The sequence below is a fragment of the Vanessa atalanta genome, chromosome 5 (assembly GCF_905147765.1).
Source record: "Vanessa atalanta chromosome 5, ilVanAtal1.2, whole genome shotgun sequence".
NCBI classification, from domain to species: Eukaryota; Metazoa; Arthropoda; class Insecta; order Lepidoptera; family Nymphalidae; genus Vanessa; species Vanessa atalanta.
In genome coordinates this window covers 7420682-7437505 of record NC_061875.1, presented here as the reverse complement: position 1 = coordinate 7437505, position 16824 = coordinate 7420682, and the positions used below count along the sequence as shown (strand labels likewise).

General features: G+C 32.5%; 2 protein-coding genes across 4 annotated transcripts in view; one reads left to right on the top strand and one right to left on the bottom strand.

Moving 5' to 3' along the window:
• Window positions 1-1125: 1125 nt before the first annotated feature.
• LOC125064025 lies at window positions 1126-9988 on the top strand. The gene is made up of 5 exons (XM_047670797.1): window positions 1126-1766; window positions 3721-3818; window positions 6956-7027; window positions 7123-7239; window positions 7326-9988. The coding sequence occupies exons 1-5, from the start codon at window positions 1553-1555 to the stop codon at window positions 7761-7763; spliced, it is 939 nt and encodes a 312-aa protein (XP_047526753.1). The 5' UTR covers window positions 1126-1552; the 3' UTR covers window positions 7764-9988.
• Window positions 9989-12592: 2604 nt separating this feature from the next.
• The window catches only part of LOC125063932, an 81412-nt gene continuing 77180 nt past the window's right edge, over window positions 12593-16824 (bottom strand). For all 3 annotated transcript variants that reach the window (XM_047670649.1, XM_047670653.1, XM_047670654.1), the window contains one exon: window positions 12593-15664. In XM_047670649.1, the coding sequence (XP_047526605.1) occupies window positions 15492-15664 (173 nt within the window). In that variant the 3' untranslated portion in view covers window positions 12593-15491. The remainder of the gene's footprint in view (window positions 15665-16824) is intronic.

Sequence of the window (16824 nt, the reverse complement as noted above, 5' to 3'; positions counted from 1 at the left end):
TTAAATTACATTAAAAAAGTATTTAATCAATCAATTTAAATTATTTACTTCCAACATGAAGATTGAATTTCAATTGAAAAAGTTTAGTAAAAGAGTTTCAATTCAAAATTTTCGCGCGTCAAATGTCTGTTTTATATCTGTTAGTACACCGTTTGGCGCGAAATCAGCATTCGAATGTAGATGTAGACATTGGTGTTCAACTATAAATTTTTTAGTACCTGCAATGCTAAAGAACATATTTTTATTGCTAGTCCCTGCTGTAATTAGGTAACAGAGAATCAATAGAAATGTTTATTGATCAATGAGTGAAAGTGAAGCTGTGAACTATGTAGGCGCCCAATATGTAGACCGTAGCTAAAGTTACGTAGTTATACGTTGTATTTATGGCTAACCTCTACTAAATCTTTAATACTAGTGTCTTAAATTTAATTTATTTTCGACTTCATTCCCGAATATCTTAATCATTAAGCCATAAGCACATTCATGATGTAATGTTTGACTTAAGATAAGGTGATTTTTCGAGTTTGTAATGTTTTTTTCAGCGCTTTAACAAGATGCAATTGTAGAGCTGTTATTAAGAAGTTAGACAATCGAATTAAAAGTTTAAAATGACCAGTTTCTCGGAAGGACGTAGGGTGGTGCGTAGTTCGTCGCATAACTATAATTGACCGTAATGTGGGTCACTGTCGCCTACGCGCAATACGATAAAACTTTGCAACTATCATTTACTTACTAGCTACGCACCTAATATTATATTCATTAATTAAATCCGTGTTTATCCGTGTATATACTTACATAAAATTTAAGCCGATGGTAAAAAAAATAAACAACATTAAGCAACTTTCGATGCGTATGTTTCAAAAGCTTCAAGTAATATAAAATTTGCACCAAAAAATTCTAATATGAATAAAAGTTTGTTATGAAAGAGTACCGTTGGAGGGCGAAAGTGTGTACTAATTAATAGTGCAAAGTATTGATCAATTGTTTCACCATGGTTCTAAATATAAAATTTCGTGGAGAAAGACAAAGTTCGCGCGCAATACGGGCGCGGGCAGGTAGAGCGGGCGCGGGCACGCGGCGGCAGCGTATCGATTCCGCGGCGCCTTCAGTCGGCGTCCGTCGAGCGCCGCGCTGCGCCGAGCCGCCGGCGAGCGGGCGTCGCCCCTCCCGCGGCCCGCACCCTCTACCCCGGCCCTCGTTTACTGAATCTCTCGCTGTCGCCGCTTCGCCGGCAAACTCGACCGACCTCTTTTAGCTAGCTAACGTCGCAACCGCGTTCGTTTCCCGCCGCGAAACTGCGTTCGAACTCTACGTGATTTTGCTGCACTGATTTGAACTTTTTAAAGCGGCCAAATTGTTTAAAGTTTTATTTGATTCCTAGAATTCTTAATTCGAACGATGAATATTTTTTATTTGTAATGTATTTGGAGCGCGGCAAAGTACGGTAGTACGGACAGATAATTTAGAGAGCATGAGTGCGATGCGTGTAAGTGCGCGCGGTTGCGGACGAGCATGGCCGGACGCGTTGCCGGCTGCGTAGGCGCAGGCAGCGATGGACTGCTGCAACTACGGCGAGTACCGCGGGCAAGCGCACGCACAGTACGGTGCGAGCCCCGGTTGGGAGGGCTACGGTTACGCACCGCTGCCTTACACGCCCTACGCGCACGCCTACTACTCACCGCACGCGCACGACCCCTATACGCGCTATTACCGCTACGATTATCCCGCGCACCACGTGCACCACAGCGACCATGCCATGTCCATGGGTTGGTATTTTTTTTTAATCTTTCATTTATTTTAATATAATCTCTGAAAGAACATGTACATTTATCAAAATAATCTCTAACATTTCATTCAAAATTCTGGGTATGAAAGTTATTCAATCTAAATGTAATTTTTCATCATTGATAGAAAAAAAATTAATTTCACCTTTTTTAAAATCTATAAATCATGAAAAGATTTTTTACCATTTACAAGTATCAGTACAATATCAGTATCACTTGTTTGTTACTAAAACAAGTTAACAACAAATACGAATATCACATCCATGTAAAACATGCCTTTTGCCAATTTATAAATTTTATATCTAATATTCTCAAAGGCACAATTGATTTCCTAAGTGTAACATTGTGTTTTTTGTATTGCGTAAACTAAATATATTTATGTATTTTAATTTAATTATTGAAGGATTGCAATTAAAAATTTAAGAAGCTTAAAATGCTTATATTTTTATAACCTCTATACCTTTTAATATTTACTCCTAATATATTGTTTGAGAACTAAGATATATTAAATACTAAAATTTAAACGTAAAATAAATTTTACCATTTTAAGTTAAAGGGTGAAAGAATTATATGAATGTGATTTAATAAACGTGTATCTAGAATGTGTAATTATTCGTTACAACCTACGTAAGTTTTAAATTGTGAAAGTTCATTAGATTTATTACTTTACAAATGTTAGTTGAGGTTGTTTCGTTAAGAGGTGATGTTTGTTTACCAATATTCGAGAGATCGGAATCCACGCGCGTGGTGAGGCGACATTCTGTACAATGAAGAATGAAGTAAGAATTAATGTTTACGTTTGGGCGGATTTCTCGACGCGCGACGTCTGCCGCACGTGTCGACGGAGGGGCGGGCGGGGTCGCGCTACAGGTGGTCCCCCGACCCCGCAACCCGCGCTCGGGATTGATTGCCCGCACGGCGCACAGCCACTCTACATATTGACCGGGGTGCTAACACCCGCGTCTCCTCTCACTATGAACTTTACAGGCTACGTGAATACGACCGAGTCAGTTTTGTAACTATGCATCTATATACAAGCAAACGATATGTGTATTACTTTAACTTTGCTCTGTATTCGATTTTGTAAAAGATTTTAGAAATTAAGCTGAAACGAATTTAATTTATTTAACATTAAAAATGTTGAAGTTTTTGTCGCATAAAGTTTACAGCCGAATAAACAAAATAAATGAATATGGAAATGGCATTCCTAGTCACGCGATTAAACGCGAGCTTGACAGTGAGCAATTTGTATTTTAATTTCATTATTTACATAGAATATCTCGCGAAGGAAATTGTGACAATGTAGCGTAAGTTACAACAGATCAATGAAGTATACAATTTTTATTGGCGAGATAAAACGGTACAAAAATATTTATTTATAAGGCTTTGTGTAAGTAATATAAAGCACACAGTTTTAAATTTTATTAATGCTCAAATAAATTATTATTATATTTATAAATTTAAAAAATTTAGAAGTTTTTGAATTACGATTTAGTGTACCTATAACTAAAGAGTTATGGGTTCAATACTTTATACTTAGAAGCACCTTACATGTATTATATATTTTATTTATAGAATATTATGGGTTAAATAATCTCAGTCTGAATAGATGTTTATATTGATGACTAAAACTGTTCATCTATTAAATATTCGTAGCAGGTATTTAATAGACGTTTAAAAACGAAGTTTTGATGTCTATCAACAGACATTATATAATGCAGTGAAGGGCTAATAATAAAAAATATGAATAGTTTCATAATCTTACAGGTTCTAAAATAGATCAAATATAAACTGATTTAATAAGAATAATTATTTTATTGAATACTTAAATCCATAAAATAATTTGATATTTTATTTTATTACAGTTGTTTGACAAGTTAGAAATAAACTTAAGGTAAAAATAAAAAATAATAATTGTGCACTATATTTGTGTCAGATTACGGCGCCTACGCGCTGAAGGAGGCGCGGACGAGACGAGCCTTGGCGAGGCGCGAGCTACGCACGCATCCCGCGCATTTGCCCTTACCGCATACGGTAATTATGTATTATTTATAGTTTATTACTAAATCTGATTGATTATTATGTATTGAATTTAATTGTTTTTAATTTCTCATGAATTAACGTTTATTTTCTCTCGTTCATACTAATTTAATACTTAATAGCTTAATCAATAGCAAAGAAGACTAGTTTTATTTTCTATATTATGTAAAGTCTATTATTGACAGGAGGAAATTTCATATCAATATTTGCTACCTACTTTAGTTTAATTAAACGACTATGTGTTTTTTTTTAAACTGGAAAATTCTACAAAAGTATGTAGTATATAGTACACGTTGCATATTTACAGTTATGTTTTTATAACTAAATGAATATGTTTATTATAATTTAAATCAAAACAATTGATTAGAACAGCACTACAAAACTTCATATTAAGTACTACTAATTACTGCTGCTGTACGCACATTTCGAGTGTGAAATATCGTTGCGGTGCGCGGCGTCCACTCCTGAATATATAGGTCAGTGTCAGAGGACAGTCTACGTTTGTACAATGTCCACGTCGCGAAACTTAACTTCATTCATTCTAATCTTTATTAACCTTATAATTGGCGCTTTAGAGTTCAATTTTGCTTGCTATCTTTTATAACCTATGTATTAGTTTCAGCTTTTTGCCAAATTAAGGTTACTATTTATCAAGTTTTGGCAAATGTTTCATCCGAATTAATCGTATTTAGCTTGATCGGTGTCATTGACATTTTACTGCTACATTTTATCATCTTGTCAGCTGACGGGATGTCTAATCTGTCGAGTAATTATTAGATTTGGGGATGGAGGCTTTTGTATATTCTTAAGACCGCGTATTTTTCTTAAATAATTCGTAACTAAATTAGTAAAGTATTTTTATGACGACGTTTATGAGTAATAAGAAAATGGTCCTACATTATATATTATAATTCCTGTTAAAGTTATCTTAACATTTGAATATTATTGAACAGTTTTGACTAACATAAGAAACAAAAACTTATTTTTTGAGAGATGGGACTAAAAGTTTACAATATTGAACGAAATATTTGTGTACTTAGCTAAAGACTTTATTTTGGAAAACGGAAGTAGTTTTAAAGTGGTATTATTTACGGTGTTATATTATGAGGAATAGAGGTACAAAGGCGCTAATGAGGGCGGCGGGTGGCGCGGGGTGGTAGCCCATGAAAGCTGTCAGCGGTTGATTTTTCCGAGTGTCGTGGGCGCGCTGATCGATAAGTCACGTGGTTCGCGCCGCGCTCGCCGGTTACCGCTCGATAGTTAGCCTCCGCAAATCTCCCGCCACTACTCTAATGTACCGTATGACTAGTTTTCAGCTCCACATGCATTGCGTAATTACGTATGTACAAGGTTGTCCATATAGATATGAACCTTACTATACATAAATAGAATTTTATTAATAATTATTTGCAAGATTTTTTTGCTTTAAAAACTTAATCTAGCATTCTGTCTCCTCGATTTTTATACCTTAGCCACAAGTCTACGGTCTGTAATAAAGTTCTCCGCTATAATATTCATAACCTCCCAAAAGTTCCGTCGCGTTGAATGCTGTAAAAAGTTATGATTTATGAATCGATATAATACTTATATCTGATATCGTTAATAAAAATCTTGTTTATTTGATTTTCACATACATTTCATATGTACTTCAAATAAATATCTTAGTCATCATATACAAATACGTCTTATTAAAATAAATGAATTTGAATTTGAAACTACGAAATATTGTTTATAGAAAACGTATTGTATACTAAATAACTTGGAAATTAATATTAATTCTAGTTAAAGTTTACAACTAAATGAATGTGAATCATTTAATGGCTATATCATACACAAAAATGGAAGAAATATAAGAGAAGGCAAATAAGAAGGTGTAGGGTTTTCCCAAGATGTGACGGATGCAGTACTGCAACGCAGAAGTGCAGAGGGAGTGACGGACATCGATCGTGGCGCGCCGCCCCACCCCATCCAACACTAAACGTTATCTCGTATATACATACATACGTTCTACTAGTTTTATATACGGGTATATTAAAGGACTAATCGTGTGTTTAATATGTGATACTCGATAAAATATTTGTTAGTATTAAGCATCGAATTGTTACCCACTATCGAATGACTGTTCGAGTCCCGCTGTCCTAAGATACGCGTTGAGAATTAATTTGAAATAACGGAAATACAAATAAAGCTCTTATTATGTGTAATTATTTAACGCATTTAGTATTTCGTGTATTTTATTTCGTTACGTTTGATTCTTCAATATTCTTCGATTTAAATAAAGGATGACTGCGCTGAGGTCATGCAAAGACGTTGTCCATGAGTTGTGGACTTCATTCCCGCGTGTCGATGTTACTTGATAGTCTAAACTTACATAGGCTGATACATTTATTTATCAAAAGCATGTTTCTTGTTCATACGAATGAAACGAAATATATCTTGACAGTATATTATTATTATTAAATCTGTTTGAAAGTCTTACTCTATAGACCGTGTTTTTCAAATCTTAAACTATTGAATGTTAGAACGACCTATTTTAACTATTCCTCGTATACACACACCTATGTCTGTATAATGTATTTACATTTCATAATAATCAATTAAAAAATATCAACTCTAAATAATAAAAAATAAAGTATTTTCAAGTTAAAAACTAAATGGCTTATAACGACGGCAGCTGAGTAAATCGGCATTGATTGTGCTAAGTTTATGTTATCGATTGCTCGTTTATCGTCATCAGTTCGCTATGTAACGCGCCGTTTACTTCACTCGAAGCTTGAATCGATACTCGCGAAACGTTCTCTTCGGCCCCTAACAAATGACACACTAGTTTACACCTCTGCGCTCAAATAAATGTATTATGATTTAGAAAATTTTATGTTGTTCTTAGGTAGCAAATATTGGAATGGTTGGTCGTTGCATATGTCATATTGCGTTCATTTCCTTACGGTATTTTATTGTTTATATAAACAAAATTTTGTTTTATGTTTTTATTTTCTACGTGACTCTACTTCGTGAATCACCTGTTAATATCAGTATTTGTTCCAAATTCTATGAATTGTATTTTTCGTAGTCTATTAAGATTATCTTAATATGAATTTAATGTATTAAACCTATTTTATATGTTCTTTCAGCCACCTTTAGAATGTGGCATAAATGGCCGTGGTCAAGGCTACTGCGAACCGCAAATGTGGTCTCCTTACCAGGTAACTGAACATTCTCGTAAAACACATTGTAATGTTACGTAACTTATGCCTGAGTAAAGAACGAATTTAACTGAAGTATTTGATACGTTTTACAGATGGGTATGATGGGAGGAGGCTGGAGTGGGATTAATCCTGCTAACGGTTCATGGGCTTCCCGAAGTATGTGTTCGCGGGAACCAATGCGTTACGCCTCTGATTGTAGATTGATAAAAGTAAATAATAATATTAATAATATATTTCAAAGATTTTCCACATATGGGACAAGAGAAAAATATCATAATATCTCTAACATTTTCAGGGTTCAAACATGCATCATCAAAATCAAGTTTGTGCTCAGGATGGAAGGTCAACGCCTTATCCGACGTACGAAGAACCACATTACAATAGGGAAAATGGACCGAAGCAAGCTAACATTCAAGAGTTTCCAGGGCGAAATATGATACCGTCCGAGGCGGCGCGACCGACTCGCGATCACTTCTATGCAGAGCAGCGACGTTCTCCGCCAGAAGAAAAGCGACCACCAGTAGTCCCTCTACCGGCTTTTCAACAAGCCTTCGGGTCTACTGAGATAGGTAAATTTGCCGAAGCCTTTAGTCGGGCAGAGGTCGCACATGAAACGGAGGATTCCACTGACAATTTTATGTTCGAGTCGTTTCAAGACTGGGAAGCTTCACCCGACCCACAATGGACGTCACAATCGGCAACCCGGGAAATAAAATGTGAAGAAAATTTTTGAGGATAACTTTGTCTTCTCGCTAGTGCTAATTTTGGGCGATTCCGCCTCGTAGTTAATTAGATAATTTTTTAGTTTCACCACCACGTTGCCAAAATGATGTAGTTCGATGTCGGAGATACCACGATATCTTAGAACTAGGATGTGATACCAAATTTTTTAAAGTGTATGAAGTCAACTGAACAAATAGTGGTGTGACTTTTAATCGATATACATATGATATGATATAATATAATAGAAAAATTAGTTATTCCCTTTGACTAGTTTTAGACAGACCTTAAAAGACAAGAAATTAAACTATTAGTGTGGAACGACGGAGGAGTAGGTAGGAATGGCAATGAGTAGGAAAAATGAATCACTTTTCAATGTGCCTTTAATTGGAGAGCCCAGCCGCAGTACGCGCGGCGTCGCGCCCCTCGCCGCTCGCTCCGTGTCGATATCATCATTACAATAGCTATCTTAGGGACCAACGTTTAGACAAATATACACGACCCTGTCGCGTACACGACCTATGCGCAATAAGCTCAACGAAACGAATGTGAACGTTCTCTCAGGGAGTTTAACGAAATTTATAGGAACCCTAGTTGAATGTTATTAAATTACTCGATAAATTAAAAAAACAGATCTAGCTGTCTGTTGTAATTATTAATCTATTTTGTAAAAAAATATCGTTAGTATAACAAAATACAAGTTTATGGTGGTTATTGATTATATAGTAATCGTAAATTTACAAATAACTAATTATTATTATAGCTAAATGCAATACATATGGCATTAGGCGGTTTTGCTTTCGTCAACTACTTTAAATAAAAAAAACGCTGTGAGCTTACCAAAAATAACAAATGAGTTTTGAAAAACTTTTTGTTTTTACATTTTGGTTTTTTTCAATCAAACTAGCAGGATTATAGAAAAGATTTTTGTCATTTGACAACATTTAAATTATAATTTTAAAGGGGCTTTAAAGACGCCGCGCGGTATCATGTAACCTTTGAAATAATTAATGAGTAATGAAAGTCATGTAAGTATATTTAGGTAGGTAAATTTTTAAAGAGATTACTATGAATAAGACAGCTTTTTGAAAAAATGCTAGGGGTCCAATCAAGTTGAAATAAATACCTATTACGGTCTTACATAACAATGTCACAATCTTCTAAATGTCCCGCTGCACTTACTGGATAGATCAATTTTGTGCGTCTTATAAGGACTCTTCGTTTTAATAAAATTGGACCTGATCGTTTCGTGTACTCACAATTTACATTAAATTGCATTAAGTGTTTTATAAAATCCACGAATTCCCTTTCAAATTACTATTATTTTTGTATCTGTGATATATTTTCTGTGTTTTTATTTATTTAAATTTAAAGTGTATGGTTCTGTGCAATCGTTATTAGAGTATTTACATAAATCTCACAAATAGTTAATTGATAGTAAAACATTTCCACTGCTTGTTCGTTTATCATATGCTTAACTATTTCTAAACTTAATGTCTTTCAAATATACATACGTACTCGATGTTATTCGTGTACATTACAAAAACTTCCAATCGTCTTCGGTTTACAATAAGAATCTACGTGTCTGTATCTGAACCTCTTTCGACAAATCTGCAAAATTAAAGGAGTGCCTTATGTAATTATTATAATATGAAACTAGGTGGAAGAATTTTATTCTAGTCTAATTTGATGAAACACCATATTATAGTTAATAATGAAACCTCTTTTAAACCGAGAATTTCATGTATAAGTAGATGTGATAATAAACTTATATAAAGTTATTTGACATATACATGTAATAGCGCGCGTATTATATATATTAAATAATTAAACTTATTTAATGTGTGCGCTATCATAAATTACAATAGATACGAGTATATACAAAGTGATTTGTTATATAATAACAGTTTAATTTGTGTGGATATTTATCAAGTTATGAGATTAAGTTTTAATTTACGTTGTACTGATTTATTTTTAGGAATGTTGTTTTGATTGAAGAGTTGATGCTAACTAGATGTTATGTTGACCTTTACTGATGTAGCTGCTTAGATAATGGTTAAAATTGAAGATTAGTCAAGACTCTTAGTATAAACTGTCACAACGTTTGATTCAGTATTCTACAGATGTAGCATGTTATACAATTATCATACAGAATATACGGAGATTCATGAAATGTCATGACATATTACGTTCATTTATTCTTTTTCAACGTAGACAACTTAAATGCTAATAAATATTTTGTGCGTTAAACATTTTTTTCTTAACTTCTTTTTTAATTGAGATACAGATATATAATTTTTTGTTCGTTTACATTATTATAAAACGTAGTCTGTGCCACATAATATAATGTATATACAATATACATTTCTTTAGATAGTTCTATTGTTATTTATTTAAGTTAGGAGTTTATAATTTATACTGTAGAGAGTTGTACAGAACGTATTTTAAAATATTCTAAGTGTTTCACTTAATATAGAGCTTCCCGATTGACTATCCTACAATTTTGTCTACCACCAGAGTTAGTTTTACCATTATTGTAATATCATTCTAGTTTTCATATCAATTTATTATTTTTAAATAAATTAGCGAATGAATTCAATTTCGTTCATTTTTTATAAGGTCATTTAACATATTTGTCAACTGTAACATTATTTTAAAAGTGTCAAAATAATAGTACAAAAGTACACAATCATCATAATTTATAACCTGAGTGAATTTATAATTTATATATATATATATATATATATATTCAGAAAAATAGAGAAAATACGATTGGTAAATTAGACAATGAATATAAGTTAAGAGTAGCGATGGCAACAAATCGTTCAAAAAAAGATTTATCAAGGAAAATTTCTAAAGAAAAATGTAATGAATACAAATACTTCTAGTTAATGTCATTATTGTAAATATTTAATTATGTTTTAAATGTTTAATTCATATCAATTTAGAGAAACTGTTTTAATAGCAAATTGTAAGATTTTGAATCCAAATTCACTGAAGTTTGATTTAATATTGACGTCGATGTACAATTAAAATAAAACATTTTACTGAACCTTAAATGTAGTGTTATTTAAATGATTTGTAAAAACCTCTATTTATTTAATCTTTTAAAATATATATAAAATTATTTGTCTAACTACTATTTTATAATGAAATATTTATTAATTACCGTCAACATTTTATACCTACGTATTATATAATACATAATATGTAATTAGAAGGTATTAATTATTTTACAAGACAAAAGTTTTCGTAAAAAAATATTTCGACCAAATATGCATGATGTTATCTACGCAGTTTGGTATTTTTATATGTATATCTGTAGTTAGAAGATTAGAAGTAACCGAAGTTTATGAATATCGAAAGCTATATACGAGACAACAATGCTGTCATTTTTATGTGTCTTATTAATTTAGCTACCCACGCAAAATACTCTTTAAAGGCTCTCTCTTATTCACATGTTGCAAAAATAGAATATTGTCACGTGATTGTAGCCCTGCCTATACGGCGCTCAGCAGTTATAGTTTTTGGTCACTTTACTGGCATGTGTATTCTGGCTTTACTCTCATATATTCCCACAAGCGGCAATACGATTGTAGAGAGCTCGAGGATGCATCCAGGGGAGAGTATCGCCGCTTACGTCGTAACTCCATGTTAATAGTTGCAATTAAATATTATTAATATTTTAAGTAGATAAAATTAGAAAAAAAACTTTAATCACAAATATAATTAAAGAATATGGTATTTGTCGATTTTGGATAACGACATTATTATGATCATTATATTTTATTAAAAATTACTTTCAATGCACACTGTTAATTAATTGTTATCATAGAAAATTTGAATGTAATTTTAAATCTCCAAATATATTTTCAGTACTAACGTGATATCCATACATAGTTATACTTAGTCATAAAGGTAGATGGAAAAAAAATTACATATATATTTTATATTTATTCATAAGCAATAAAAAGTAATTTCCATAATATGTGTCACAAAATTGAACTTATCGATACTTACAAAACGAATAGGAATGCATACATCAATAAAATTTACAAATCAATGAATACTAACGGAATCACTAAAATTACGAGAGCAAGGAAAAAACTCAAGGAATACAAACATTTTGACAAACTACTATCAAACCGCACGACGGTAGCCCGACAGATGCGCGTGCACTTACGTTCAGTGTTCACGAAATACGTAAAGGCACTTTTAATTTAGGCGTATTAATAAAATGAATTCGATAATAAAAATATCAAAATGTCTACCAGCGTCCTGTTGTTTCGTAGGCGGACGTTGTGATAGAAAATGTTCGCTAATATTTCAAATACGTCACGCTAATTTGATGTAGTTTGAAAATATTTTAGAGGAACGAGGAGGCGATGTAACTGAACTAACAAACTATATAAGGTTAAATTATAAAAGTACAATACTTATAATAACATTAGTTACATTCGTATTTTACTTCAATAAGTCTTTCTAAATATTCATTCATTTTCCTACGTTACTTCCAAATGTCATTGAAGTATGAAATACAATCGCAATTAATGAGCACATTCTTCATTTCATTATTCACTCATATTTGTTTATTCTTTTTATTAATTATATTTTCTTAGTATAACAATATCTATAAATTGATTGTATAAGTTCGTAATTATTAAATTCGAATATTTTAACATATGTATATTAATAAACAGGTTTTATTTAATAAATCACAAAACAATTTTCGAACCGATACTTAAAATTTGAAATATCATTGCAATATGTGTTTGTGTGATAATAATAATAAATATTACAATATCTACACAGTATTGATACATAATATACAATAAATTTAAAAATTACCGTAAAACATTTAATATAATATTATTAAAACCACAATATAGCATAGTAACTGAACTCGCCGGCGTCGGTGATATGTCCCAACTTATAATTATTAAACATCTTCAATTATAAACAATATACTCATATATCAAATCAATATAAAATTTCAATAAGAACGACCAAAGTCCAAGACCAAGTCAAAAAAAGTATACAAAATTAACATTATAACACAAGGCAAGGAGGTAAATATTGTGTATCTGTCTTCATAAAAACGATACTAAAATATAAAATACTGCGTATATTGTAAAAGCAGTTCAGTTTCGAGTTATATGGTGGTTTTGAATAACATATCTATAATTCAATATCTGTACGTTAAAGAAATGTGTTTTTAATTATTTCTCAACGGGTAAATAATACAAACCGAGACATGGATATATGTTATATAATTCGCCTAACCTATGATAGAAATTTCGAATTTGATCACGAAGAGAAATTATTATCAAAACTACCTAGTGTACTTTTTCCATAAGGTAATGTGCATATTCAACTATAGGGTAGTTAAGTGATTGCGTTGCCAATGTGAGCAAATGAAACGCAAATAGATTACAGCTAACTACTTTCACGATATATTTACTCCGTACTATGTTAACAGTGAGTATAAAAAGCATGGATATGGGTATGTGGAATAACCCAGTTTGGCACAGAATACATATTAGAAATTTCATTTTTGGCAAATACGTTTTTATTAAACTAAGTCAATTGTATGACATTATTTATATATTTAAAAGCGTAGTATCTATAACAGAGACAAATAATTAGTAATAAATGTAAACACATACCTTCCGAAATGAATATACAAATATACTAAATTAATATATTACAATAATTGGCGTCTATTTAGCTATGAATTAGTTTAGTAGATGTGGTTTTGAGTAAACAATATATAGACCTACGCTTTTAAATAATAAAATTTAATTTAATATTATTTTTATAAAATATGAAACCGACATTGTAATGGAAGGTAAATAAATCTGTTGATATTGTCATTTTATATTTACGGGCTTGACTTACTGACTTAAAGAGATTCTCGTTAGACCTAACATGAATAAATAAAACTTAACGCCTATCTGAGACTATTTTCGTTATATTTTAATAAACGGTAATTTCTAGGGAGGTGTGCGATGTAGCACATTCACAATATCAATGAGGGATATTATTTGGGGTAAGTAACCTTATATAGGCAACGGTATATACATATCTATGTGGATACTTCTCAACAGATTTGATTTAATTGAAGGTTTCTATAGTTATTCAATGTCTTCATACCACAGACGAGACGCACACAGTCTTATATTGGAAACAATATAAAGTCTTTGAGCATAAAACAAATTATGTTAATTTTACGGAGAACATATAAATAAGTAAAATCTTTGAGCTTTAAGCAATTGCCGTTGAAAATTTTCTACTGGTACTAAAAACATTATTCTCTTGAATATACGCATTATATCTAAAATATTAGTTTGCAAGTTTAATAAACAAACTGAGTGTTACTTTTTACAAAATTTCTACAATCATGACTCTACCATCTGACTCTACCGACCACTCGTCATTGCCGTGTCCAGAGATATAGTAACGGAGGTGCACGACGCCAATATAAATATAATTAAGTCTTTAATATTGTAAATAAGACGACAAACGTTTGTAAATAAACAATTTTAATAAATATTTTTTTCAATTACTTGCTGTTTTTCTTTTCTATATAATGTGCAATCAATTACTATATTTCCGTGGTTATATTTGAAAATATCCGAATTAAATTGAATAGTTTAAATGTAGTTCGAGTTTAATGATTATTTTTCTTATCGATTAGCTGTATATATTTCATATTTAATTCCTTCCATAATATATATATTTTCATTCGTTTCTAAATTAATACACTTTTCATTAGTTTAGTTACTTTAGTTTCGTAGTCTTTTATTTAGATACTGTAAAAATGAAATAATCTTATATGTCATTGCTTAACATATAAATTGTGCAATATATAGCTGTCATATTTCAAATCCATGGAAACATCGATATGTAATCGATGTATCGATTATCATCAGAAATAAAAGTTCAGTAATGATTTAAAACGCTCTGCAAGTATCTGGCTTATGAGCCTTATTTTATTGTTTATAATATTTAGATGTTTATTTTAAATGCAGCTTTTTAAATCCTTACAGTTATCAAGGTCTGTTTAGAAGTTACGACAAATTTCTAAGTTTACTAAAAAACGCAATGATAGTTAATATTTGCAAGTTGATAATAAATTATAAATAGCAATTTCAAGCAATTAAATATGAGATCATTTAATTTCATAATTGGAAGCATAAGATGGAAGTTATAGAACAAGGAGACGATCCAAGTCTGAGGAGTATTATAGTGGCGGCGTAGACTCGATAAGGTTGGAGCGTCAAGTACCTTTGAAACATTTAAAAACTCTCTATTTTCTTCATAAGACTCATTTCATTTATTTTTATTGAAAATTATAGAAAGTTTTTATTGATATTAATCAATATCATATCAATCGCCGATAATTGTTAATATATCATTCATTCGTTGTTGATAAATATTTTTTTATAAAATGCCATTAATTAAAGGGATATATAAAATAATGTAATTTGAAAGGAAAGGATCATTTTGATTTATATTCACTCTCACGTTCGGAATTGATAGGATATTTTCAATGGTACTAAACTCATACGCCCATCCAAATTTTGAAATGTGGGGTACTAAAATATTTAGTCCGTTCCGATCCGATCCGTGAATAGGATACTTAGTGACCGAAGGTGTCATGCGTGATATAGGTAGGTTGCTCGAAGAAATGGTCGAACCGAATCGGAAGCAGAGGGTAAGGTTCGTTTCGAGTGGCGGTTTAGTGGCGGTGGTCCGGCGCGAGCGACTTGCGGCTGGCGGAGAGGTGCGGTGCGCGGGGCGCGGGGCGCTGCGAGCGCGGCAGCGTGGTGGGCGCGGGCGCGGGGAGCGGCGCGGGCGCGGGGGCCGCGGCCGCCTCGCTCGCCACGTCGCGCGGTTTCCACACGGGCGACCCTACAACACACCAAACACCGAACTCTTTTACACGTCGCTCTCGTCCGTGACGCGTCCTGGACGTTCCGTCGGATTTTTTTGGAATTCGCACCGATCGCCGGGTTGCTGCGGCTCCGCGAAAAGAGTTGAATGTTTGATGAATGTTGTCGTCGTCGCCTCGTCCGCTTGCGCATCGCAATATGTGAAACGAAATCGCGACTCGAAACGTATGGTGCACGTCTCGTGCGCGTCGTGCGCTTGGTGCGCGTAGTGCGCACGTGTGCTCTTGGCCGTGTAAGGACCGTTCGGTTGCGATTTCGTTTCGGCTGCGTTGACACATTGTGAATCGGGCCCGTAAATATGCGAGTGAACGTAGTAGAAAAAGCTAAAAAGCTTTGAAGCTGTGCCCTTAAAGCAGCTAGTCATGATTCGGAGGTCAACATTGTCATCGAACATTCAAAAAGCTTCGGCGGTGTCGTAACTATTGTGATCGATACTATAGGTATATTAATATAATTTATAGCTATGTCATGATTATATATTTTCATAGTAATTATAAATCTAGAGTGCACCAGTACATAGATGTTTGATTAATTTTACTCTTTCACGACACTAAGTTTTGGGAGTTTAATACGTGCGATATCTAGAGGTCATCACACGGATAGAGTGCATATCTAGTTGCTAAGTAATAAGTTATTTTAACGAATATTTTCTCTACTTTTATTAATAGGTTATTATGTCGTTAGTGTATTATTATGATGCACTTTAAATGCTTTACGGCTAGCCTATTATACGATATTTAGTATGATAATTGAGTATTATATTTGTTATAGCATGCACATAGATCATATAATTATCGATTTACTATAATAGTATAAGTAGTTATTTAATTGCAGAAAACACATTAACAGCATTGCTTCATATTCTAGTTGATATTGTAGTTTGCGATAATAGTTTAAATTAGAAAGAAGGATTATTTTAATTTCATGATCGTGATAATAATAATATTTAGCATAGTAAACAGTAAACTTAAATCTAACTTGAGCAGGCACAGAATAAATAATAAAAAAATAAATTAATATTATTAATTATATAGGTATTTCGAAATGGAAGACTTAATGGTACAAATCCATAGCAATGTATGTACGTAATAATAACAATATGCTACTTATATAATGAAA

Excerpts from the sequence above, each read along its gene's own strand:
- LOC125064025 (XM_047670797.1), top strand. The coding sequence starts at position 1,553 with ATGGACTGCTGCAACTACGGCGAGTACCGCGGGCAAGCGCACGCACAG. Across the intron at positions 1,767-3,720 it reads CGACCATGCCATGTCCATGG|ATTACGGCGCCTACGCGCTG; the intron begins GTTGGTATTTTT and ends TATTTGTGTCAG. Across the intron at positions 7,240-7,325 it reads CTGATTGTAGATTGATAAAA|GGTTCAAACATGCATCATCA; the intron begins GTAAATAATAAT and ends TAACATTTTCAG.